At 41.0% G+C, this 27,024-nt stretch overlaps 2 protein-coding genes across 2 annotated transcripts; both read right to left on the minus strand.

The window, feature by feature from the left end:
- Window positions 1-1,752: 1,752 nt before the first annotated feature.
- On the minus strand, window positions 1,753-5,216 carry mid1ip1l (MID1 interacting protein 1, like). The gene is made up of 2 exons (XM_034181738.1): window positions 5,068-5,216; window positions 1,753-2,856 (listed from the first exon to the last, which is right to left on the minus strand). The coding sequence occupies exon 2, from the start codon at window positions 2,810-2,812 to the stop codon at window positions 2,315-2,317; it is 498 nt and encodes a 165-aa protein (XP_034037629.1). The 5' UTR covers window positions 2,813-2,856; window positions 5,068-5,216; the 3' UTR covers window positions 1,753-2,314.
- A 4,218-nt stretch (window positions 5,217-9,434) lies between these two features.
- On the minus strand, window positions 9,435-26,255 carry tspan7 (tetraspanin 7). Its single transcript, XM_034181739.1, has 8 exons — window positions 26,048-26,255; window positions 17,191-17,379; window positions 17,039-17,113; window positions 16,847-16,951; window positions 13,760-13,915; window positions 13,555-13,638; window positions 10,195-10,279; window positions 9,435-10,008 (listed from the first exon to the last, which is right to left on the minus strand). Exons 1-7 carry the CDS (start codon window positions 26,132-26,134, stop codon window positions 10,211-10,213), a joined length of 765 nt encoding a protein of 254 aa, XP_034037630.1. The 5' UTR covers window positions 26,135-26,255; the 3' UTR covers window positions 9,435-10,008; window positions 10,195-10,210.
- Window positions 26,256-27,024: the final 769 nt, after the last annotated feature.

Raw genomic sequence — 27,024 nt, forward strand, 5'->3', positions numbered from 1 at the left:
AAATCCTCATCAGATTTTGATCCAATTTGGACCAAACTTGGTGGAATAAATGAAAGTCAGCCAAGAAGAAAGTGATTTGATTTGATTGCAATGCAAAGTGAACTCTATGCAAACAACACGCTGCATGACTCAGAATGAAACATGGAAGGTATGTGTGCTGCTTTATTCTGTAATTTGTCCATTTGAGTTGATGCAGTTTCCTGCAGATCCTGATTTGCAGAGATGTGCAGTTTGTGTTTGGACAGAGGTATATTTTAATACAAAATAGACTATTCAGGGTTTTTTTTTTTTTTCTTAGCCGTGGTGAAAGTATTTGCTGCAAACTCCCACCTGATTTTTCATAAAGCCGTTAAAACAACGAGGAAAGAATTTCCTTTATCCCACATTTAGAAAATATTTTTGAAAACTGCATTTTCATACTGTAGATTTCAGCTGGATCTATTGAAAATGAAGAGCCATTCTTGTTTGCAGTGACTGCATGGATCAGCTGACACCAGTTTGGGTGACCCAGTTTGTCCGAGTGGGTTGAGGGAGTGACCAGAAAAGAAAATGCTGTTTCAGACTGGATGCAAACAACCCCTGCACACTCATGGCTATAGTCTAATCAGCACTGTTTTGACTGCCGCCACCCCCCCACCAAAAAGACACCTGACCAGATTAGCCACCCACAATGGAGCTGTTGCTGTGCACTTTCAGAGTGATGGATAAAAGATTTGGCAGCTGGTGGGGGTCTGACTTAAATGCATTTGTCCTCCTGCACAGTGTCCCATTTAATTTGACAAACCTGCAGAAATGTGATTAATGGTCCGCCAACTTCCACTTTATAGACTTAAAACGGATCAGTAGCAATTTCGTATGGTCTCACCAAAATAAAAGTTTTTATCACCTGTGACGGATGAGTGCACCTTAAAGCCATAAAAAGCTCAAACTATAAAACGTTAGCCTTTGAGATTATTAGTGGACTTTTTGTATCTTGCTGACAGATAAAAGTCTCTCAGTGTGGACGTCTGTCTCACTAACAGACTGTGCGTGCGTTACAGTGCACACATCCACCACGTGCAAGCAAGACACCTGACCTTTAACCAGACTGCACCTGTAAACAGTATATTGCAGATTGGTTAGAGAGAAAATGCAAGAAGGCATTACTGCAAAGGACAGCAGGTCATGTTCCCCGTCAGTAGAATTTTCTTTTAGAGGTTATCCTTGCAAAAGCACTCCCCTGATGAAAAAAAAATATTGCAAGAGTCAACCCTGTCATCAGCTGTTCTTCCCCCTACAACAAACTATTTGTGGTGCAAGTCAAAATTCTGTCTTGCTGCTGTTGGTTGATAAAATCAAGATTAAAAGTATTATATTAAGAGGTAGAACAGTAGGAGTGCTCTACTGCCAGATCATTACCATAACCCCCCCCCCCCAGTTACTTTAAAGTTGCTAGCAGGCTTATGGTTTTAATTGCAGTTCTTTGCCATTTACCTACAATATTGAAATTCAGACCTGCCAGTTCCACTTCATGAACAGTATTGTGAACTGGATTAAAAAAAAGTGGCTCAATGATTGTTCAAATTGGCTGACACAGCATCAGAGTGGATGCCTTCCTAGTACACCAAATCCTGCACAATACATCAAGATGCTAAATTCAGCCTCCATTTAAAGGGGACCTGATTCTAACTGTACAGAACCTGGTTTCTAGAGGCAACACCAACCTGTTTTAAGTGCCCCCCCCCCAAAAAAACAAAACTTAAGACAGAAATGAAAGCTTCCAATTATTTATTAATCTTTACTGCATTTCAATATAAAACTGGATTTGAAATATTCCAAGGACAGTCATTTCTCTTTAGTCAGAAAGCTGAACCAGAGGGGGCAGCAGAGAGTGCGAGTCAAGGCACAGCATGTTAGGCTAACTAGCTGAACAAGTTGCTCTTCACAGGCCCTTCAGCTCAGTGTTACATTTTAAAACAAGGGGACAGAATAACCAGCATTCTAAGTTCTCCTACAGACAAACCCCACATCTGTGACAACTTTAAATTTTCAAAGAGGACACGGTTTTTGTAAACAGCTGTGCATCATGTGGACAAAGTTCTAGAAACCTCCACCAAGCTTTGCGTCACTGGCTGCACCCATCAGCAGGGACCTGTGCAGGCGTCACTGGTTTTCAGGTGTTTAGTGAGAGCAGCAAAAGGGAAACTAGAAGAAGGTAGTCAGAGTGATGTTACAAGGTAGTGGCAGCCCTGGTTAAGCGCCCCCCCCACCCCCCCAAAAGAAATCTGAGAAACATGCCACTGCTGATGGTCGAGCAGTCTAGAGAGGTAAAACATTATCTTGTGAAGTTTCCACCACCAATTTCTCTCTTGTATCTGTTGGTGAGGTGATCTGCCTGCACGGTGAGTTTTGACAGGACTCCAAACAGACCTCTGAGGTGGTAGTGGAATTGTTGCTCCAGGTCCAAGTTGTCCTCCATAAGCAGGTCTCCAGTCACTGCTTTCTGCTGCTCTTCCTGCTTCACAGCCATCTCCAGGAAGCTGGCACCGCTGCTCATCTCCCTCTTGATGAGGCCCCACTCCATGTCGTTCTTAAGGGACTTCAGGAGGAGGTAGTGCTCGTACATGTCCCTCTGCTTGTTGGGACAGAGCGGCTCATTGTTGTTGGCTTCCATCTCACCGGCTGCAGTCTCCTGCTCATTTAGCGGCAAGTCTCGCAGCAGATTTGGCACCATGATTGTTTCATTCATGTTGTTGGCAGCTGCGATGAAGCGGTGCATGACATTGATGAGCGAGTGCTTGTTGGTGGCCAGGTCGCTGCTGATCTGCATCATTTTGGTGTGGAGGTACGGCACAAGTGCTTTTTTTGGGAGCCAATCTATGAGGGGAAGAGAAGCAATCACTTAGCATCTCTGTATGACCCAGTGATCTTAGTCAAGATAAACAATTTCAAGAAAATACCAACATACTGGTTTAAACAAGTCTTACAGGTGTCACTGAAGGAACATCAGCATCAAGGTGAATTATGTTACCTCACACGTTTGATGCTTTTGAATTCTAATTTTTGCCACCAGGGTGCAGAATCACTAACCTTTAGTATGCAGTATCTCCAGAATGTCTGACTCCTAATCAGACTTGCTACTGCAAGTTATGCCTTCAATTGCACAAGTCTGGGGTTGGGCTTGGCAACACAGGTTAGCATTGCCCTTGTATTTAATAGTTTGCTAATGTGACTAAACAGGAATGAGAGTTCCTCATGGATATCAGTGTTTGCACAAGGCTGGCGTTCCGCCACACTTGCAGCATCTGATGTTTGGGGACCTGTAGCACATCTATATTGATGAAATATGTTGGCCATGTCTCAAGCTGTCAACTCGGACATTTGGCCAAGTGAACATTTGTTTTTAGCCTCCCCCAAAAAAACCCTACTGATAAATAACATTTACCAAACACTTGCCAGCTGACTTTCAGGGTTGGATGACCTCACAGTACTGCATAAGGAGGTGGTTTTGGTCCATTAAGTGTTACTTAAATCTTGATATGAAACAGCATTTACAAATACTAACCAAGTAAGGCGTAGCCACGTTCCACCTTATCTCCTAGAATCTGTTAAGAAAATGAGGCTGTATGAGTGCAAGTTTTTTTTTTTTTTTTTTAAGCATTCTTCATTGCTGCAGGTTTTCCTTGGCAGCCAGTCACCTCAGCAGGTATGTTCTGATGACCAGAACTTCAGGAGCTCATCAGTTGAAGCACCTGCTAAGGCAATCAGCTGGAAGGAAAACCTGCACCTTTAAGCCCTTCATGACATCATTACCCACTACCCCCCACTTGGTTGACTAGAAATTGTATCATGCCACAGAGAGTACGCCTACAAAAAGTTTAATACGCAAAGATTGCAACTACAGTTCCTTCAGCAAAAGTTACAAAGAAGTTCAGATAGGGACTTTGGAACAGTTAATGTTTGAAAGTTACATATTTTGAGAGGGTTGATGGTCGAGTCAAATCCCCCACATTTAAATATAATAGCTTGCTTAATATCTTTAAACAAGGCAGAAAGGATCAGTTCCCCCAGTTTTTAAATGACTCCAAGTTCCGCTGACACGCACAACTCATTTGTATTAAGAAGTCAGTGACGGACTGTCAGAGAGACCTGAGTCGACTACTTTCTGAAACTCCAGTGTCTCCTAGTTTCAATCACTGTGCTAGGTCATCTTTGCCTCACAACCAATCCTTACAAAGGAAAAAAGTTCCATAAAATGAGGACTGAAAATACAGTAAAGTCTTTAAAAAAAAAGAACAAAGACGACCCCAGAGACCCCAAACAGCGCAAGAGAGGTGACCCCACTCTTGCACAATGTCAGCTGTCCAGTCAAGATACTTGGGGAATGGTTGCATACAATAGTTTGCTTGCTAGTACCCAACAATCCACATCTGACAATTTCTGGTTTGTATTACTACTAGTATTGTGAAGTGCTTAGTGTGGCACAAAGTTGTTGTTTTTTTAAATAAATGCACTTTTGTTGGCAAACACATGAGTTATATCCACCCCCAGATGTGGTCCTGAACGATGCATCAGTTTCTAGATTATTGGGGGGGTTAAAAAAGGAACTCAAGAACAGATGTTTGGTTCACACCGTGTTACAGGGACTCAATGACAGAACATCATTTCAAGATATTTGCAAACCTAGCTGAACTCGTATCAAGTTTTAAGATAGAATTTTGCCATTTCAGGAGTACACCTGCTACAGTAATTTCTCTTACACGATAGTGTTTTAGGGACTGATTTACTTATTGATGATCGCAGTATTTTATTGAAACCTATCCGACAGCTTAAATAAGGCGACAGAGGAAAATCCTCTTCATGTAACAAGTCCGCCTTCAGAGAGAAATTATACAGACCGTAGCACTGCTAGTCTTCATTTTAGGTGATGAAAACTGTTTAAACACATCAGGTCTGCATAATTCGAATTAAAACCGGGCCTGTCTATCTTCATTCTGCCGCATTGTACCGGCGCCAATAAAGCCGCCCTGTGCCCTTGACATTCCATCTTAACGGGTATTTATCCTACTATTCAGAGTACACACTGACCTGAACCGAGGGGTGACCTGAGAAGACCTTTAGCCGATTTGAATCAAATCATTAGTTTCCGCACACCAGCCACCAGGAAGGAAAAATAAAAGATTTCCCCCCCGAACGTCACCTCAGCGCCGTATTTATAGCGGCCAATCCGGCCGGGATGGACAAGCGAAGGCCGCTTATTGGTCAGTGTGGAGAATAGAGGCGGGCCATCATAGCATCTGATCGAAAACCAACGAATGACAAGTCGCAGACTCGCTGTCAGTCAAATGGATATTTGTCGAACACTCGTCAGGTTCAGAGCCGGTGTTGCCAGATTAAGTTACTAAAAGCTAACCGGTGGCGCTTTGTGGACTTGTAGTGTATCATTTCACAGTTTTGTATTTAGTTACCTGAATAACAAATCATCGAGTTAATTCGAACACCATCTAAAAGTCAGAAACCTGCAGCATTAGAAGTTTCTTAAAAAAAAAATGCTCTAAAGGTTGCATTAATGCCATTGTTACATTGATTGGCCAACCAAGATTTGCAACGTAGTCAGGAATCTTTAGAGACTTTAAAGCCATCTGTTGTCAAAAAGGACAGCTGATTATTTTTTTAGCCATTTGGTCACATTGTGTCGTCTTGAAGAGAAACTATTTCAGCCTGTCTCGTAAGATCTGGCAACATCGTCACGGCCGTTAAACGCCTGAAGGTAAAAACTGACGCGGGTTTGCAACAATTGTACAACAATCACACGAACCCAGTTAAGACCGTGTGAAACGAAAAAGCATCGAATTGTGTCACTAACTACTTCTCGTGAATCTCTGGGACTGTAACAGCACTGCCACCTGCTGGTGGGAAGGTATAATACTAAAATATCTTCTACGACAAAACTTGCTAGACGTTGACAAAAAACGGAATTATACAGTTAACTGCGTTCCTGCCTTTAAGAAATTCTCTTATGAGCCAAAGTTCAGTGTGGACTAGCATTTTAGCTATAGTTTAAGAACAAACACACAAAAATATGCATTACCAGAGAGGAGAAGCCTCAGAAACCTCCAGCATGAACCACCTGGAACACCACAAATGACACTTCCACTCTCTCACAGGAGTAAATGCTCAGGTGGAAATAATAATGCTAATTATGGCTGCATTTATTACAGGTGTGCTGTTACATTGATCATCTGCATAACAGCTGAGATACCTGAAGGACCCAGAGTCATCAGTCTACTTAGCCGTGCAGTGAGGAAGAAAAAGGCCTTTAACAAGTGACAGGAAATCATTTTCTTTCTTCCCCTAACTTTATCCAACCATCAGTCCAAAACAGGCATGGCATTGGCACCAGATGTACCAATGATCTCAAAGCTGCTTTTACAAAGAGTTGTCTTCCAGTTACAAATTTTCTGTATGTTTGCATGAACAGTATGTCAAGGTTTTGCAGCTTACTGCTCATAAGGTGATTTAAAATCTAATTATGCAACATTAAGGGATGGTCTTGGTACTGTTAAGTGTCACTATGTCAAACATGATAGTTATAGCGAAATGAACATGGACACATTTGCACATTTTTTTAATTGCATATTTATTTGCACATTTTTACTGTGAATTTAGTGTATATTTATTCATGCTCATACAAAGAGTACAGTTTGAACCAGAGTTGCATTTCTTGTATTCTTGTAGATACTTTGCAAATAAAGGCTATTCTTATTCTGATTCATATCACACCGCTGTAGCTCCCACCAAAAAAAAAAAAAAAAAAAAAAAAAATAGGATGTGTATAATGTCAGTGTTTTCACAGCCTTTACTGTGCAGTTATTTGACACCAAATTGTTGCAGAACCAAGATATTTGGATTTACATTACTTCTCACAACCCTCTCATGTGACTTCACAGGACCTTGACCTACTTTTTCTGGGTGAAATGGTAAAAATAGGCCTTCGGCACACAGCAAATTGCCACAGACCTGTTGTATTTGGGCTAAAAGTTCATTGGACAACCCTTCGTGACTTCAGAGGGTGCCAAATTTGACCTACTTTTTCTGTGTCGAATCAGGGAGGATTCTAATGTTAGCAAGTGCTTAATACCCACCCCTCTACTTTACAGTACTAATTTGGTGGGAACTGCTGTCAGGACAGATGTGTTGACCTCCAGGGATTTTACAGATCTTTAGGTTTTTAGTCAAAAATACCAATTAGACACATATATGTGAGACATCTTAAAAAAAAGGTTTTTTGGGAGGGTTTGTTTGAATAGAAACCACATGCCCGCTACGCCTACAACAACAGAGCCGAGACAGCTCGTGTCACAGATTAAATCGATTAATTTAAGGACAAAATACTTAGAGTGGCGTCTACAACCCCTGGCAAAAATTATGGAATCACCAGCCTTGGAGGATGTTCATTCAGTTGTTTAATTTTGTAGAAAAAAAGCAGATCACAGACATGACACAAAACTAAAGTTATTTCAAATGGCAACTTTCTGGCTTTAAGAAACACTGTAAGAAATCAGGAAAAAAAAAAACTGTGGCAGTCAGTAACGGTTACTTTTTTAGACCAAGCAGAGGGAAGAAAATATGGAATCACTCAATTCTGAGGAAAAAATTATGGAATCACCCTGCAAATTTTCATCCCCAAAATTAACACCTGCATCAAATCAGATCTGCTTGTTGGTCTGCATCCAGAAAGGAGTGATCACACCTTGGAGAGCTGTTGCACCAAGTGGACTGACATGAATCATGGCTCCAACACGAGAGATGTCAATTGAAACAAAGGAAAGGATTATCAAACTCTTAAAAGAGGGTAAATCATCACGCAATGTTGCAAAAGATGTTGGTTGTTCACAGTCAGCTGTGTCTAAACTCTGAACCAAATACAAACAACATGGGAAGGTTGTTAAAGGCAAACATACTGGTAGACCAAGGAAGACATCAAAGCGTCAAGACAGAAAACTTAAAGCAATATGACTTAAAAATTGAAAATGCACAACAAAACAAATGAGGAACGAATGGGAGGAAACTGGAGTCAACGTCTGTGACCGAACTGTAAGAAACCGCCTAAAGGAAATGGGATTTACATACAGAAAAGCTAAACGAAAGCCATCATTAACACCTAAACAGAAAAAAACAAGGTTACAATGGGCTAAGGAAAAGCAATCGTGGACTGTGGATGACTGGATGAAAGTCATATTCAGTGATGAATCTTGAATCTGCATTGGGCAAGGTGATGATGCTGGAACTTTTGTTTGGTGCCGTTCCAATGAGATTTATAAAGATGACTGCCTGAAGAGAACATGTAAATTTCCACAGTCATTGATGATATGGGGCTGCATGTCAGGTAAAGGCACTGGGGAGATGGCTGTCATTACATCATCAATAAATGCACAAGTTTACGTTGATATTTTGGACACTTTTCTTATCCCATCAATTGAAAGGATGTTTGGGGATGATGAAATCATTTTTCAAGATGATAATGCATCTTGCCATAGAGCAAAAACTGTGAAAACATTCCTTGCAAAAAGACACATAGGGTCAATGTCATGGCCTGCAAATAGTCCGGATCTTAATCCAATTGAAAATCTTTGGTGGAAGTTGAAGAAAAGGCTCCAACCTGCAAAGCTGATCTGGCAACAGCAATCAGAGAAAGTTGGAGCCAGATTGATGAAGAGTACTGTTTGTCACTCATTAAGTCCATGCCTCAGACTGCAAGCTGTTATAAAAGCCAGAGGTGGTGCAACAAAATACTAGTGATGTGTTGGATCGTTCTTTTGTTTTTCATGATTCCATAATTTTTTCCTCAGAATTGAGTGATTACATATTTTTTTCCTCTGCTTGGTCTAAAAAAGTAACCGTTACTGACTGCCACAATCTTTTTTTTCTTTATTTCTTATAGTGTTTCTTAAAACCAGAAAGCTGCCATTTGAAATGACTTTAGTTTTGTGTCATGTCTGATCTGCTTTTTTTTTCTACAAAATTAAACAACTGAATGAACATCCTCCGAGGCCGGTGATTCCATAATTTTTGCCAGGGGTTGTACATGCACAAACATAATAGACTAAATCTCAAACATTGTTATACTATTTAATAATAAATTTACAGAGGTATTTCTTGAAACTTATCAATGTTTGGCAGTACTGCAGAGGTTGGTACCAACACTTAGGACATAATGTCCCGAGGACAAATTATATTTGCATGTGAAGCATCTGTATGACAATAAAGGGACACTGAACTTTATGCAGAGTGAGTGCTGGTTCTCTTGCAGCAAATCTCTTTCACATTGTGCATTTTGCAGCTTTTCAAAAATGACAAAATACAGCTGGAATGTTATAAGATGAATGCTGAAACGCCTGTGGGACAGGTGCATTCTGGGGATTATATGAAGCATGTGCACAGGTGGACACCGGTGAAGCTACTATATATCATATTTATTTATTTTTCCATATATTTCACACATGCATTCACAATGAACAACAATTTAACACTGAGCACTGCAATGTGAAGCTGGCTTGGAAGTCATGACTGACACCATAAGGCTCACCATCAACACAACTTCCTGCACACATCTTTGCTGTAAATCATTCCTTTTCAGGGCGGAAAACTCTGGTTACACAGAAATACGCATTTAACACATATCATTTATACTTTAAACTACAGAATGAGTTTAGCAAAATTACAAAATAAGCTGCAATATCTAAAGACAAGAAAAGAAACATGTTGACAAACTAGAGTATCTATGCATCATGGAAATCACACGGACAGCTCTGAAATATTGGTTCCCTTTTTTCCCCTTTCCTGGTCAAACTACACAGCAGATTCTGTCCCTTCCGGATGGTTCTGTTCCCTTCTGCTGTCCATCGCTGGTTAGTCAAATAAAAGAAGCAATTTTTTTCCCTCTCTAAAATAGTAACTAAACACACAATATTAAAAATCACGAGATTCTTTTAACTTGTTTGGCACCAGGGGCTGCACATCAGTGGCCTGTGAAGACAGAAACACGTCGGACAGGTTGGTACATGCAGATCTACGTTTGAACATTAAGTCATCGTTGCTGCAGCTGGTTGGGCAGAAGGCTCACAGTTTGTACTCGGTACATTCTGCACCAACTGGATCCACACACAAATTAGTCAACAAATAGCTACAGCAGTATTCATAGAGGCTTCTTACCTGTGGAGGGACGGCGTCAGACCATCTCGTACTGGTTGTTGGTTATGTATCGAGACAAGCAGCAGGCCAGGAATATTCCAATGAGCTGATCAGAAGGAAAATTTACAAAAAGATTTTTGTCAAATTAGACAGCGGCAACTCAAATATTCAAATACGAGGTCTATTAGAAAAGTATCCGACCTTATTATTTTTTTCAAAAACCATATGGATTTGAATCACGTGATTGCGTCAGACAAGCTTGAACCCTCGTGCGCATACGTGAGTTTTTCCACACCTGTGAGCAGGCTTTGAGTGAGGAGTGGTCCACCCCCTTGGCGGATTTTCATTGTCAGGAAATGGCGGAATGATTTGGGCTTTTTTTCCATCAGAATTTTTTCAGAAACTGTTAGAGACTGGCAGCTGGAAACCATTCGAAAAATTTATCTGGCTTTCGGTGAAAATTTTACGGGCTTCACAGAGAATAAGGACTGTTACTACAGCTTTAAGGACGCTCGGCGCGCCGCGCTCCATGCCGCCATTGAGAGCCACAAACCACCGGATCATTTCTAAACGGATGGCTCTGTGGAGCCAGGACCGTCGTGTGCACTTTCTCTGGTTATCACAAGAGCTGGACATCAACCATTTTCCGCCAGATTTCACTTTTAACAAGAGATTTTGTCATGGAAAGCCGAGCGGAGGCTTCGTGCGTCAGGACCGATTCACTGATCGAGCGAGACAAAACCACCTCCGTTATGGTCTCACAGGACGGCTTTGAGATGGCGTTCAGACAGCTGTCGGTGGTTTTTCCATCGAGTGATTATCCGAGAAATTGTGGATGTGCCTGGACATGCCAGAACATGTCCCGTGAGGCTTCATGACGGCGTTGCTGTGCGCCATGCGGCACCACCGCGACGTGCGAAGCCTCCGCTCCTCTTTCCATGACAAAACCTCCTGTAACAGTGGAATGTGCCGTTCATTTCCAAACTGGACGCTGTGTTTTATCTGGGACGTCGTCTGACTAGCACAGGAATTGTGAAAAGACGTGGACATCAGCACTTTTTCGGCACACAGAGACGTGCGAAGGAATTCCGCGCGTCGCGGCGGTGCCGCATGGTGCACAGCAACGCCGTCATGAAGCCTCACGGGACATGTTCTGGCATGTCCAGGCACATCCACAATTTTTCGGATAATCACTCGATGGAAAAACCACCGACAGCTGTCTGAACGCCATCTCAAAGCCGTCCTGTGAGACCAAAACGGAGGTGTTCCTTTGTCTCGCTCGATCAGCGAATCGGTCCTGACGCGCGAAGCCTCCGCTCGGCTTTCTATGACAAAATCTCTTGTTAAAAGTGAAATCTGCTGGAAAATGGCTGATGTCCAGCTCTTGTGATAACCAGAGAAAGTGCACACGACAGTCCCGGCTCCACAGAGCCATCCGTTTAGAAATGATCCGGTGGTTTGTGGCTCTCGATGGCGGCACGGAGCGCGGCGCGCTGAGCATCCTTAAAGCCGTCCTTAAAGCTGTAGTAACAGTCCTTATTCTCTGTGAAGCCCGTAAAATTTTCGCCGAAAGCCAGATAAATTTTTCTAATGGTTTCCAGCTGCCAGTCTCTAACAGTTTCTGAAAAAATTCTGATGGGAAAAAAAAAGCCCAAATCATTCCGCCATTTCCTGACAATGAAAATCCGCCGAGGGGTGGACCACTCCTCACTCAAAGCCTGCTCACAGGTGAATGACGCAACCGACAGGCGTGGAAAAACTCACGCATGCGCACGAGGGTTCAAGCTTGTCTGACGCAATCACACGTGATTCAAATCCATATGGTTTTTGAAGAAAAATGATAAGGTCAGATACTTTTCTAATAGACCTCGTATTCCTCAGTATCGCCATAACAGGCCGAGCTACAACTCTACTGATTTCCCTAGCAGCTCTCTCAGACTGTGTTGGAGTGAGTCCCCCCGAGCAGGCGCACAACTTGGTGCAAGTCAGTCTTTTTGTTTCTGGAATTCTGTTGTATTCTTGAAACACACTGGCCCAACAAACACTCAACTCAGGTCAGACCGGTGTAACTTAAGAAAACTCTCTGTACACTCCAGGCAATCTAGTGTTCAACTCTGGATGCATGTTGGCAACTTTCTGTGCCAAGTGTGCAAAACTGATCAGCAATGTGTTCTGGCTCCTACTCTGTTCAATGCTTGCTTGAACTGTGTACTGGGTAGGGCTGTAGAGAACAATGGCTTAGATGCCTTTCATGATGAGGAAAGGTCTACCAACCTCAACTTCTTGGACGACGCTGTGATTTTGCACAATCAGTTGGATACCCTGACTGCAGCACTTGAGAAAATAAGTGAGAAGTCTGCATATCTCTTGGATCAAGACTAAGATCCAGGCTTTCAATGACATCTTTGACTCGGTTATCAGAAGTGTATATGTATGTGGTCAAAGTTCAAACTTACAGAGATTAATTTACCTTGACAATGATATTCTTATTTATGGGTCATCTGCCTTTGAGGGTGAGAAATGTCTGGGAGGAGCTCATGGTGACATGAGGTCTCTGGTGATGCTGATGCCTAAGCAGGAGAATGAAGGTCCAAGTCTTTAGGGTCTTGGTGCATTGTGTGAATTGGACACTAGCTACTAGGTACAGGTCTTTGGTACTAGGTTTCTTTGGAGGATTCTTGGGCATTGCTGGAATGACTGTGTCAAATGAATGGCTGCTTGGGGAGACTCAGATGAGGAGTATCACCTGCACCGTGAGGGAATGTCAGCTATGACCTTTGGCCATGTGACACGTTTCTCTGGGCATGATACAGCTCACAGGAGCCTCAGGACTACAGCAACTGGAAAAAACAAAGGGGTTGCCCAATCTTCACCTGATTGTGGCAGATAGATGGCTACATTTGAGACGTTGGAATGGATAAGTTGTCTGCCTGGGCTGTTGCATTCTGAGACCCAGTGTGGTGGATGTGGTGACCCATGGCACTGGTACACAATTCCAGAGCTGAACCTGCCAGACCATATCTGGTATTGATCTGCATTAAGTTACTGAAGCAACTTCAAATGTCCAAGGTGTTTTGGACACGGGTGGCTGGAATCCTGGTTCAGTCTTGTTGGGAGCCACTGTATTGTCAGGTGAAATATACTATATTTCTACATTTTTAGAGCACAGTAACGGCAGACTGGAGTTGCTTTACCATTTCAGAAACATTTATATTGAAATTTAAAAAAAGTCACCATCTGTGCTTCAATTCTACCATAATGTAATATGTAGGCCATTCCTCCCGAACCCAAGACAGATATCCAATTTTTTTTTTTTTGACTGCACTGTATAAAACTGACATATCCTAAATGGAATATGAGAAAGGGCCACATGTGATGTACCTGGAAGAAAGCGATTCCAAAAGAAATTCCTGCAATGACTCCCAGGTTGTCCTCCATCACAGTAGCTACATGAACGAAGCAACCCTGGACAACAGACAAACACAGATCCTCAGAGTGGATTTACAGTTTTTGAATTGAAGCACTGACTCTGCCTTTTGGCAAAAGATTAGCTCATTAGAAATAAGTAGGTAGGCTGCTTTCTCACCTTTGTGTACACCACGCTCCCCGCCTTCTCTAGGGCTTTCCGGTCCTCAGGTGTGCACTTAGCACTGACATTACAACAGCTTTCAGGAATGCCGTTCTCCTTAAAGTAAGCCGTGTCACCCCAGTCGGTGTAATTTTTCACACCGCAGCACTGCAACTACAAAATAAAGCAAACATCCAAACAGTGTAGTAAGACATCCTTCACATGGGAGAAAGAAGGTCAGTATTTTACGCACAGTCAGGCGGGGAACAAAGTCAGGTGTTGTGGGCAGCACATGCATCACTGGCACAGTAAGAGGCTGACTTTCCTGTACCAACAGGCTTTAAAGTAAATACACATCTCACACTGTCCTTACAAAAAGACACTTGCACTGAGCACCATGGGTTCCACCATTTCTTCTGTCTGCGACAACAGCTTGAACCTTGAGCTCTGACCCCCGCAATTAAAGACAGCTTGAGGTTCACTCTGAAGGAACTGGAAGTCATGTTTGAGGAAGAAAATGTCACCCTTGTTTTTCCACATGTGTGACAATTGTTAGGGCCCCTACAAACATAGTACAAATGTGGTCAAATTGCACATGAAGTGCGCATAAAGCAGGAATGGTATGCAATACGTGTAAAATCGTAGCTGCCTCCAACGCCTCGTACACCTGTTGCTACAACTATTTGTGCACAAAAGTGGCTGAAAGACAGAGTGTGCACTGTGAGAATCCATCGAAGCCTCTTGTAGTAGGTGTCGGCCAAATTCCAGCTGACACACAAGAACATCTAACACCGCTTGCTTGGCACTTAGAAAATGTGTGGCCATTCGCGCTATTAGCACAACAGTCAGCAGATGATCACTTTCAAGCTGGATGTAAAATTTGTCTAAGTGCCCCTACGAGTGTGGCTTTGCAAACAGACACAGTGACACATGGGTGTGTGCACTGAACTGACGGGGTGTGTCCACCGACAAGAGCGGCTGTGGAGATCTGTGGTTCTGGACGTCATGGCTGGGGAACACGTACAGTGTTTGGAGGGACATGAACTAACAACTGCCCACTGTGATGCGCGTGTGTCTGCTTGCTGTCCTCACATGGGCATACATAAAAACATATATTGCTGTTGCAATGGGCTGCACCGCACACTGACGGGCTACCGCAGGTGAAATGGACCATCAGATCATAACATGCAGCGGGTGATCTGAATGTCACCTCACCCACATGAACTTTGTTCCACATGATGCGGTGTCTGTCCTGCGGCGCACTGTCCACAAGACGTGTGTCGGGCAGGACAAGTGCATGGGGCCAGCTGGACACGCCGCCAGCAGATGTGGACATGATAAGAGCGCCCTGGTTCACATTCATGTAATTTCATGACTAAGTCTGTGACCATAGGTCATCTACAGAGGAACAGACAGATCATACTTGTATTGTCTGCTTGATAAGAGGGATTCAATAAAATGCAGTGTTTTTATATGGTGTGTGGTTGTATTTTTTTTTTTAATATGTCCATGTCCTTCTTGATATCAGGCATTTTCTCACACCTTTTACAGGACAGTGATGGTAGCTCAGTAGTACCATTTCTGGATGGCAATCAGAGCTTTTGGAAATTGCAGGTTTGAATCCCATGGGTAGAATGTATTTTTTTATTTTTAGTTTTTTTTTCCATAGCAGCTGCTCAATATGTAACCACATCGCGCAGCTGCTCGCACTGTGTTCCCGCGTGCACAAAACTGTCGCAGCCTCATTGTTCACACCTGCCCATCGGCCGATGTTTTGTGGTTCGCTCATACGAACTGTTCCGCTGTGATTCACCCTGATTTGTACTATGTGTGAAGGGGCCCTCAGAGTCTCTCTTGCAGAGAGAAGTGATACATTATTAATTTGTTTCCTACAGTTGGAAAGCTTGCAGGAGGGGCTTATACTGTAGATACAAAGTTGCTGTCTACATAGAGCCGGTATCCATGACTGTTAATGTGAAGTTATTCCAATGTTCACTGGCTGTGGTTATTAGTCCCCCCGACCACAAACCTGCAAATATCCATCGCTGTAGGAGGCCATCATACAAACTCATGATTTCAGTAAGAGACTGTATATTTAGACATTTTCCTTTTCAACTGAAATCAAGTCCCTTCACCTTGTCCCATTTTTCAGTTGGGGTTGCCACAGCAGATCAATTTTTATGCCAGATGCCCTCCCTGACGCAACTCCACATTACATGGAGAATGGGCAGGGGTGCCCTTGAACTGGGAACCTTCCACTCTGCATACAAACACACTTGGCCGACATCCCTACAAGCTCAACTTAATATCCTACATTTATGCATATAGCCTGATGATATCAATTTAAAAAAATGATAGTCTTTCTTCGACAGCCGAACTAATATGGATATTTTGGGGACAGATACTGACATTAGGTAAAAATTTTACAATACCAATACACATAAAAATGGCAATGATTCCTATCACTTTGTTATCAAACCCTCATGACAAGAAATGAAAAAGAGGCCTGATGTTTTACAGTGACATAACAAAATGTGGAAGAAGAAAAGTGCTGCCAATACTTTCTGGTTACACTGTATGGACAGGGTGCAAAGCCTCACATATATGGTGTTGTTGGAACATCCTTATTCTTAGACACGCACTGAATACACCATCCTTATGCAGCTAATTTCTGCAATTATTTGAAGTTATGAGTTATATAGTAGTTACTTTTCTGAGTACCCAATCTTAAAAATAACAAAGTTAGATTAGTTAATTCATTAGTTACATTCAGCAGCTGCTGCCAAGCAGGCAGCAGGGCGACCACTGTCTCTTGTTGCTGCAAGACGCCCACTCTGATTGAAAATGAATGGCAAGTCGTCACTTTGCCTCTGTTGCTTGCTGTCAATTGTAGCTAATGTGACCATCACGTAAGAGAAACTTGAGATGTTTATTAAAACATCCTTACATGTGTCCCAATGGCATGTTGCACTGTAGATGTTTCACATCACCCAGAGTGACATCGTCACTGGAAGAGCAACCATGTTTGAGGGTTTAAACCAAACGTTTTCTTCCATGGTCTGGGATTCTTTGGTTTTCACAATATGGAAAAATCAGATCACTTACTGTCCTTTGAATGACATCAACTGCTTTGCTGGTCGTGCTGGTGGTGTCGGTGCTGTTGTAGTTCTTCACAGCTTTTTCAAAAACTTCCCCCAATATGGCCTTGATCTGTTCCATTTTAAACAGCATCAATTCTATTTTAATACAACCAGGTGATTTAAAAATGTATTTTGTTGTTGAGTGACAGTAACTCACCTCATGCCTGAAAATGAAGCCGGAAATACCTGCCACAAGCTCAGCCAGGAACACCAAGGTCAAGAACATAGCATACTGATGAGACAAAGCAGGAACAATGTGTTTAGATTGGGACAAAGCTGCAGGGAAATAACTACTACACCTTCACTGACCAGTTTCAGCATCCACGGGCTGCCACGGCAGGTAGCAAAACAACCAAACAGTCCGAAAATAATGATGGTGGCTCCTGTCCCAATGAGGACATATGGTGCATTGGTGCTTTTGTCGGAGTCCAGGGAGAAATAGGCCTCCAGTTTGACCTTCCCCCACACTCCAACGGCCAGCAGGATCACGCCTGTGAACTGAGAAGGCAGCAATCAGCTCCAGCAGCACAGTTTTAAAGACAAATATGAGCTTTGTTTGCGAACATAAACACAAGACTAACATTTGAAAAAAACAAACACTCCAGTAAGGTTAGGATTAATTTCCTCCAATTTTTGGAGAATGAATCCTGCTAATCTGAATCCTTTCAAATCCTTTCTCAAATCTGTACCACCTTTTCCAGTTTTAAGTAAATTTACATTGGTCTTTGCTAATGAAGAAAAAGGAAGGAAATCAACATGGGTTTGATTGGTTAGATTTTAAGATAAAAAAAAAAAATCCAGGCTTTCACAAATTGTAAATCTAAACAAAAATAACAGCAGCTAGTAGCTGAATAACTATTAGAATGGCCTAAGCAGTGGGTCACCCCTCTAGGTCTGGTCTGCTTGAGGTTTTTTCCTCATTATTACAAAGAGGTAGCTTATCCTAACTACTGTTGTCTGTGTGCTTGCTCGGGGGTTGGTAAGGTTAGACCTTACTCATGTGAAGCGCCTTGAGGCAGCTTTGTTGTGAGTTGGCGCTATATAAATAAAATAAATTGAATAGTATCTCACAATATGTTTCATGAAAACCAAAATGACACGACCAGAACAAGTTATTGACACCACACAAACATTTTTATTTAAAGTACCATAATGAGGAGATACAAGCCTGAACATGAGCTTGAAGCACCAACATAAACCAAATGTACATTTAATTTGAAATGATAAACTGATCTGTCGAGCAACAGAAAAATTATCATCAAGTGCTTAGATAATTATTACAGATGTTAAGTACACAAACTAATTAAATAAATCTTTACTTACCATAGGTTCTCCAGTGAGGATTTGGGTCAATTTTGGTTTTAAAAATAAACTGGTTTTGAAATGTTCAACACTCCAAGTGATATGTGATGATTTAGATATTTTCTTGTGTTCAACCACTAACTCATCTAAAGCCAAATGGCTGTAAAAGTGATAATTTAATAATCATATAAAATGGTCTAAGCACTCCCATCATTGTCCATTTTATATTGGTATTTAATTTAGATGATGGAAAGATTTGTTTTCACTTTGAGATCTATTAATTGTGTATAAAGAGATTTTTTTTATTTTGAAATCCCTAAAAATTTAAAGCATAAAAGCCTAGGGGTTTGTACGTTTTACAACTACTGCTTTTCCTTTTAGTGAAGCTCTTAATGAAGGCAATAATTTGTACACTGCAGATATTTATTCAACATTTTAGTTAAACACACACACACACACACGGGACACCCATCAACCTCGACCTGTGAATTAGTCCTGCGTTAGCCTGAGGGGTGGCAGGAACAAGAACCAGCCAACAGCAATAAACACACAGATAAAAATCACTGACATGAACTTTGTATTAGCTGTCAGCCTGAGGTAGCTGTTTTCTTTACTAAAACAGTGATCCCAACAGCTGTGAGGATAGCAACAATATTTCCTGAGTTTTCTAAAATTAAGTTTCAATTTTTGCGCTCACATAACTAAATCACGCTTAGACTGTAAATCAAGGCTCTTAACATTACAGTAAGGGAAAATATGGCTATGATTTTAAACACACACACAAAAAAATTAGGATTGGAATTTGGACAATAGAAATTCTCATTTTATATTCAACATCCAACTGGAAAAGGTTTCACTGATACTAAATACTAAATGACAAACAAAATGAACAATAACAGTAGTACGCAAACAATATGCTGCACAAACCATACACAAATATACAATTTAATTTAAATGCTATTTTTTTTGGGGGGGGGGGGGGGGGGGGGGGCTGGTGGACTGTTAAACATCTTAGATGATCTGTTAGGATGTTTGACTGCATAATAAGGTGTATTATTCCAGGTGTGTGTGATAAAACACTCCACTCCAGATAAAGCTCCCTGTGTGTGGCTTCAGACTGGTGCATGTTTGGAATATTACCACTACAGCAAAAAAAAAAAAAAAAAAAAAAAAAAAAAAAAAAAGGTCAAGGTCAGCCTCACATCTGCAGCTTCTTCCTATCTTTATGTGCACCTCATGATGCAAATGCACACTGGCTGTGCACGTTGCACTTGTGTCAGACTACAGTAATTAAAACAGGAACACATGTTGTGATAATAGTGAAACGTTGTTACCCTGCTGATTTGCTGACACTCTAAACTGCAGAAATCATGGCACGCATCATCTATGTGCATGTATTTCCCCTTTTATGGCTCTTTTGGCTCAGTGGGACAAACTGCACACGTGTGCTCCACCACAATGCCCTACCCAGACTACACTATAATCAAACCTCTGCTGGAGATTATTTTAGGTGATCAGCTATGATACTGTGCAAACAGTATATTTGGATTCTTTCTTTGCTTTTTATGAAACAAAAAATGAGTCTGCTTTCAGCAGAGAGTCAGCTGAGCCTCCAACATGCTGACAGAGGGTGAAGATAAAAGTGGAGATACTCTTTTGCAACACAAACAAGCACTCTGTCACGCAACCATTTTGTTTGCTTTTTTGTTTTTGTTTTTCAGTTGTCGCTCGTTATTTCTTGTCCTGTGGTGTGTCACGTAGTTCAAAAACAGGTGCTTTTCCTCCGTTTCTTCACGCATGCAGCGCGGAACCTGCAGCTGCTCTGTGCACCATCTCCACCAGTTTTTATGAGCTAACTGACGCTGATAATTCTTGGCACGCACGCGCGCACACACACACACACACACACACACACACACACACACACACACACACACACACACACACACACACACACACACACACACACACACACACACACACACACACACACACACACACACACACAAATCCACTCCACTGTAAGCCATCTGGATGCATGAAGAGCTATTCACGCATGCAGCGCGGAACCTGCAGCTGCTCTGTGCACCATCTCCACCAGTTTTTATGAAGAAAGAAGCTCTAACAAAGCCATATGTAATGTATGCAAATGTACTTACATGAAAAAGTACATTACCGATTCACAAATGGCTTGAGTAAAATTAGAAACACAGTTTTACATAAGGAACATGAAAAATGCTCATTAACGGTGGCCAGCGTATGTGTTCCAACCCCGCTATTTACATTTATAAAAATCAGTCTACCTTTGTGAATCAATTCACAACCCCCCCACCCCCAATTAGACAGAGAGAAAGGAATACTTTGTTTTATATTATTAATAAAGCTGCAATCTATTTATTACAAACCAACTGATGCCAGCAAAATATTTTGTACATATAATTGACCCCCCCACCAAAAAGAATAATAAAAAAAAAAAAAAGTATTTTAACTACTAAGATAAACTGCTGATTTTCTTTTATTGGACACAGACTGGCAGCGAGTGTGGCAGCTGAGGAGATTAACCATTTGGTTGAACAACAGAGAAATGATAAATACTTGATCATTAAATAAAGTCATAAACAGTGAATGGTTATAATGTGTCAAATATGATTATTTACTTTGGAATCAGACTAAAAAACAATTGTGACATTTTATAGACAAAACAATTAAATGTAACAAAAATTAACAAATGAACAGGTATCAGAATCAAATTTATTGCCAAGTAAGTTCTCACATACAAGAAATTTGATCAGGTATTAATTAAGCTATTGGTGCATAAATAACAATAAAAAAGAAAAGGAAAAACTACTTCTGTAAGAAGTAAAACAGTCAAATAGTCAAGACTATGTTCACTGTTAAATAAACTGGAACTGCCATGGGTCCTGGATGGCAACCACCCATGCAGATAACTAGTTCATCCTAACCTCTCAAAGGAAAGAGTCTATCAGTTCCAACCAGGTGAAATGTAGGCATGCCTTTGGCCTTTATCAGCTGCTGGGGTCCTCAACACTGTGGCACCTGTGTGATTGATCACGCACAGAGCAATGTCCCACATGGCCAAAATGCAGTAGCCGACGTTCCCTCACAATACAAGTAAGACTCCTAATCAGAGTCTCCCTAAGCAACTGTTTGTTTGACATAAAGTAATTCCAGCAGTAGCCAAATATCATATGAAGAGTCCAAGTACAAAAGACATCCATTCAATGCCTTAGGTCACTGGTTGGCATCGGAGTCTCACATACGCGTACATTCAATAAGTCAGAGAGCACCAGAACTCTGAAAGACTTGGACCTTTGTCCTACTGCAAAAAAAATTCAGCATCTCCAAACACCTCCAGCAACCTCATGACTTTGTAAACTCCTCAAAGGCATCTCTGGACCTCAAAGGCTTAGGATCCACAAACATGAATGTCTCAATATGGTTGATATTATATAATGGCTGAGTGGAACCTTGTCATTTGATTGGTGCTTTATATGTCACATGACATGGATTAATTCATCCCATTTGTGTTTCATTGCATTTAGAGTGCAGCTTGGTTCCATTTAGAGTGCAAATTTGGTTCCATACATTTGGTAACATTGCACTCTGCACGCACGCACACACACACACACGCGTGCGCGCACGCCCTCGTGCACGTATGTGCGCACACACACACACACACACACACACACACACACACACACACACAAAAAAAACGCGTGCACGCACACACAAATCCACTGTGCTAGCTGGAGGCTGTTGGCAGGAAGTTGGAATGAAAAACTGGACTAATTTCTGATGTGTTTTTTTTTTTTTGCTGCACTGAGGATGTACACAGTCTTTTTTTTTGATAGTACACACCCACACAAGCGTTGACCAGGTTGCGTGTGTGTGCGCGCGCACGGGGACAAGGACTACTGAGACATGATTTGATTGAGCTAACTGACGCTGTTAATTCTTGTAACACACACGCACACATACACACAAAACAAATCCACTGTGCTGTCTGGAGGCTGTTAGCAGGAAGAAATAATGAAAAGCTGGACTCATTTCTGACAAGATTTTTTTTTCTTTTTTCGCTGCACTGAGGATGTACACTGTCTTTTTTTGGTAGTGCATGCATGCAAAAGTGTCGACACGGTTGCATGTGTGTGTGTGCGCGCACGGGAGACAATGACAAGATGATCTGATTGAGCTAACTGACGCTGATAATTCTTGGCACGCACGCACACACACACACACACACACACACACACACACACACACACACACACACACACACACACACACACACACACACACACACACACACACACACACACACACACACACACACACACACACACACACACACACACACACACACACAAAAAATCCACTCCACTGTAAGCCATCTGGATGCATGAAGAGCTGTTCACATGAAAAGCTGACATGATTTTTGGCCTGACTGTGGAACTACACAGTCTTTTTTTCTTCTTTTTTTCTGGAAGTCTGAAGTCAGTGCACAGCATCATTGGACTACACGTCACAATTTGGGCTTTAGCAGCAGTGGAACGCCAAAATGTAATTCCCTTTTCTATTATTTATAAATTAATAAAATGTCAAATGACAAGGATCTATTTTAGCCGTTATATAAAACAAATAATGAATGTTTTTACATTCTTTCAATGGAACTCATCTTCACCTCGAATGGTTTGTTCCAGCTTTCAACTCATGAAATATTCATACCACTGAACTCAAACATTCATTATTTGTATACTTTAACATACAGGTACACTTCTTATGGCTGAGTCCACAAAGTCAATTAAAGCCTGAACCTTGCTCTTGACCAAAACAAACTTGGGGATCCCACAATCTGAGGATGCCCCAGAGAGCAGCCCAATCAGCTGAAATAAATGCTTTGCATAAATTAACCTAAGCTACAGTGCTTTAGAACTAAATCAGGGCAGATGATTATGTTCAGATCTACTGGTGCGGCCCCAAGTGGAAAAACAAGAGAGGAGCTGAAGGGACTTACTTACTTCAGAGATGAGGAAGGAGCTAATTCTTATACGTGAGAAGTAAAATTTGACATTGTATTTGTTAAATTACTAAAGGCAGTTGCTACTGATATGGGACTGTATGCAAACAGTAAATTGATATTAATATGGCAAACACTGTTATTTAAGCTACCCAGTGTCACAATTTCTAACCCTAAAGCTGTACAGCCTTTCTGTGCCTGCTCTTGAATGCGATTTTGAAATTACAGGACGTTACATTTGACCTCGCGTGATGTGTGTACATGCGGCGTGCATCTGCAAAATGTCTTGTAAATCACTTCAGAGGCATTATCTAGTCTCAAAAACAACGATTTTAGATTTAGAAGTGTTTACTTCTTGCTAACTTTTACTACATATATGAGAAACATATTTGATTTATAAAAAATATGCTATTATGGAGCATCTTCCACCATGGTGGATTATTTTATTTGAGAGAGCAGGCAGCAGACATCACTGTGCATCTCTACTCTGACTGGCTGTCACCATGTGCTTCCCAGCATCCCTGTACAAGTCGGGGGAAGGCCCCATGTGATCTATGACATCACTATCATAGACTGTATGGGTAGCTAGTTACCGTAAGTAGTTCAAGGCTAACTGTTCTTTTGAAATTTTCTCCTTCAGTGGAAGTATTTATTATTTTTTTCTAGACAAAGCAGGTTTTGATCATATCAGCAATGTGATATTATGAACTCCCTATTTAAAGGCTAATAAATAAAGTTATAGCGGTGCCAAAGAAAATCGCTATGACTTAAATACTAAAAATTTGAAAACCCATAGAGCTTTAAGTTTTGAGCATGAAATACATCGATTGCCTCATGTGCATTTTCGACACCATGATGCTCCACTTTATCTCAGAACCATCACGGCGGTTTCCTATTTGATGGCGTACAATCACGGTGGTTTGTTACTGGATGAAGTACAAGAAAAAGGAATATTGTACCATGTCAATAGCTACTTTGATGACAAAAATATTTGACAAAATACAAAACTGTCAGTGTGCTTATAACTATTTAAATGATAAAAAGCTGTTACATCTACAGTATTTACAAATATATTAGAATAGATTAGAATTTATTTTCAGCTTGTATGAAAATTAGGTTAAAATCATATGAACTACCAAAAACAACTTTGGTCACACACAAAATTATTATTAGACTACAGCACAGTGCTGAGTGCAAACCTCTACCAACACTAGTTTCCAATTCCTCAAAATTTGACATTGGAAAAAATATTCAAGGTCAAAATCCTGTTAGAAGTGGCTTTTCATAAGCTACATTAGATGTGATCAAATGTCAGGAGTATGTATTTAGTTCTTGCACTTGAAACAAAATCTTTTGTGGTTTCAGGATTTTTTTTTTCCAACTTTTTCGGTTCCTGAATTCTTTTTCAGACCATTTTTACATAACATTGTTATCTTTGCTATGCACAATTTGTCATTGCTTTTTGGCACTTGGTTTCTGACTGATAACTGGAAGACAGACAAACTGGCATGAAATTGGAACCTGCATCCTATTTTGGTGTTGTAGGTAAATCCATAACAGAAAAATGAGAATGACTGATGCACTTTTGATTGAGATATAATGCAAAATGTACACCAAATGGGTACCATATTTGTATCAAACTTTGTCAGGTGATAGTGAGTGTCACTCTACACCTCATTATCAAATATGAGCGTGATTGGGACACATTTGATTAAGATATAATGTAAAATATTAAATGAGGTTTTCAATGTTAAATTTAAATGGCCACAAAATCTATAATCTGGATCAGATCCAGTGTCGCCAACCGAACGGCCCCCCCTAAAAATTGCCTTCATTGTGCATGCATCATTCGCTGCGGTTCACCATTTATCACCTCGTTTCTGCTTCAAACTGCACTCCAGTCATCATCTACCTCAGCAACAGATATCTGAATCTTTTGTACAACAATCATTTCCACATAAATTCAGCATTATTTAATCATAAAAGACGGATGAAGTGATCAGAGCACTGTTGCTACATGAGCTGCTACCTGATGCATTCACTGCGGGTCGGTCATTTTAAAGTGTCACCGGGTTTCGCCTCATTTCTGCATAAAACGGGCTAATTTCTGCTTAAAACTGATTTTAGAATGATTTAAGAGGTTTTACCTTGTCATCTGACGGATAATAATCACATTATTCCCTTTAATTGCTTTGGGTGAAGAGAGTCAGACTCAAGTGAGCTGCTGTGGTCCCAAATGCTCAGTGAAAGCAGGCGGACCAGTTTTTAGGGGGAGACCGTTTGATCTGATGTCACAGATCAAACGGTGTCAGTCGATAAAGGATACCATCCTATATAACACTCAAATATGAATGAAATTTCATCTTTTTTTTTGACAGTTGTGAATTTGTGAAAATTCGGTCAATGTTAAAGAATAGGATTATTTCAATTATCCAAGATTTTTCATGACTTTGATCTATGACCTTGAAAATGGAATCAGTTCTTGCTGATCAGAATATGAATCTTCAATAAAAAAATTTCATAACGATATTTGTAAAATTGTGGACGCCAGGCTGGTCATAAACAAAACAAACAAACGGGTGAAAACATTTTTATTTATTTATTTTTTTTTACCAAAAAAAAAAAAGATGTGTAATTTGATCATTGATAATTAACAGAGCTGCGCAACAACGTCGCATGTTTTCAACAAGTGCTTCTGTATGAAAATCAAACGCACGTTTCCTCCGCGCCTTTAATTAACCCACAGCCTGCAAACAGACCGAGAACCGTGAAATGTGACGTTCCGATCGCTGAGTTCTTTGTTGCTTCCACGGCAGTAAAACTCACCCAGAATATGAGGCTGTAGGAGATGAGGAAAGTCTTCAGGCAGGTTATCACCGGCTTCGTTTGAAGCCGTCGAGACGGCGGGGACATGACGGCCTTTTAAACGGCACTTTGTCTGAAAAACAAAACAACAACAACTTGGCTGCACCCCGAGAGAGGAGAAAGAACGGAAAACTTCGTGGAGGATGAATCCAAGGAAAAGGAGGAAGTGACGTCACGAATCCACAATCACTTTCCAGAGTATTTTTTTTTCTTCCAAACAGCTAAACTTTATTGCGAAACCAAAAGCACAGAGGGAAAATAAAACCAAATAAAACCAACTCATAACAACGGCAAAATATTTTTTTAAAAAAAATCTCAAAGTATTATCAATCGAACATCATTCATTTTGATTTGGAAAATAAAGTTTTATAAAATAAAGTTTTATTGCTGAGAGGCAGGAGGAGGTTACAAGCCCCTCAAGAAAGTGGCTGCACAACAACCCCACCAGAAATTTGACATTTGCAAGTCAAAATTCTGTCCGTGGTTGCGCACCCCTGCCCACAGTTTCTGACTGTGTCACTCATGAGATATTATATATGCTCTGCTGTGGGTTCAAGTGACAAGTTCACACCGCTCACACAATGGCACAAATGTTAACTTATTTTTAAATATTCTATTAGCATGATTTAATAAAGGATTCTGTGTGAATTAACAGCATGTCGCCAACACTTAAAATCCACTTTAAAATGCGTATTTGTACAGTTACTTGTGCACAATCACTAAATATTCAATCAAACCACTTTTCCACTGCCAGGAGGTGCAGCACAAGAAGATGATCTTTTAATTAACAATAAAATACAATGAAGAGATAAGTAGGTTCCTTCGGCTGCTCCGTTGTTTTCACTTGGGGTCACCACAACACATCCAAGGTGGACCTGGATGTTGATTTGCCACAAGTTTTTGGCTGGATGCTCTTCCTAACGCAATTCCACATTATA

This window comes from Thalassophryne amazonica, chromosome 11, assembly GCF_902500255.1.
Source record: "Thalassophryne amazonica chromosome 11, fThaAma1.1, whole genome shotgun sequence".
Classification (NCBI taxonomy): domain Eukaryota; kingdom Metazoa; phylum Chordata; class Actinopteri; order Batrachoidiformes; family Batrachoididae; genus Thalassophryne; species Thalassophryne amazonica.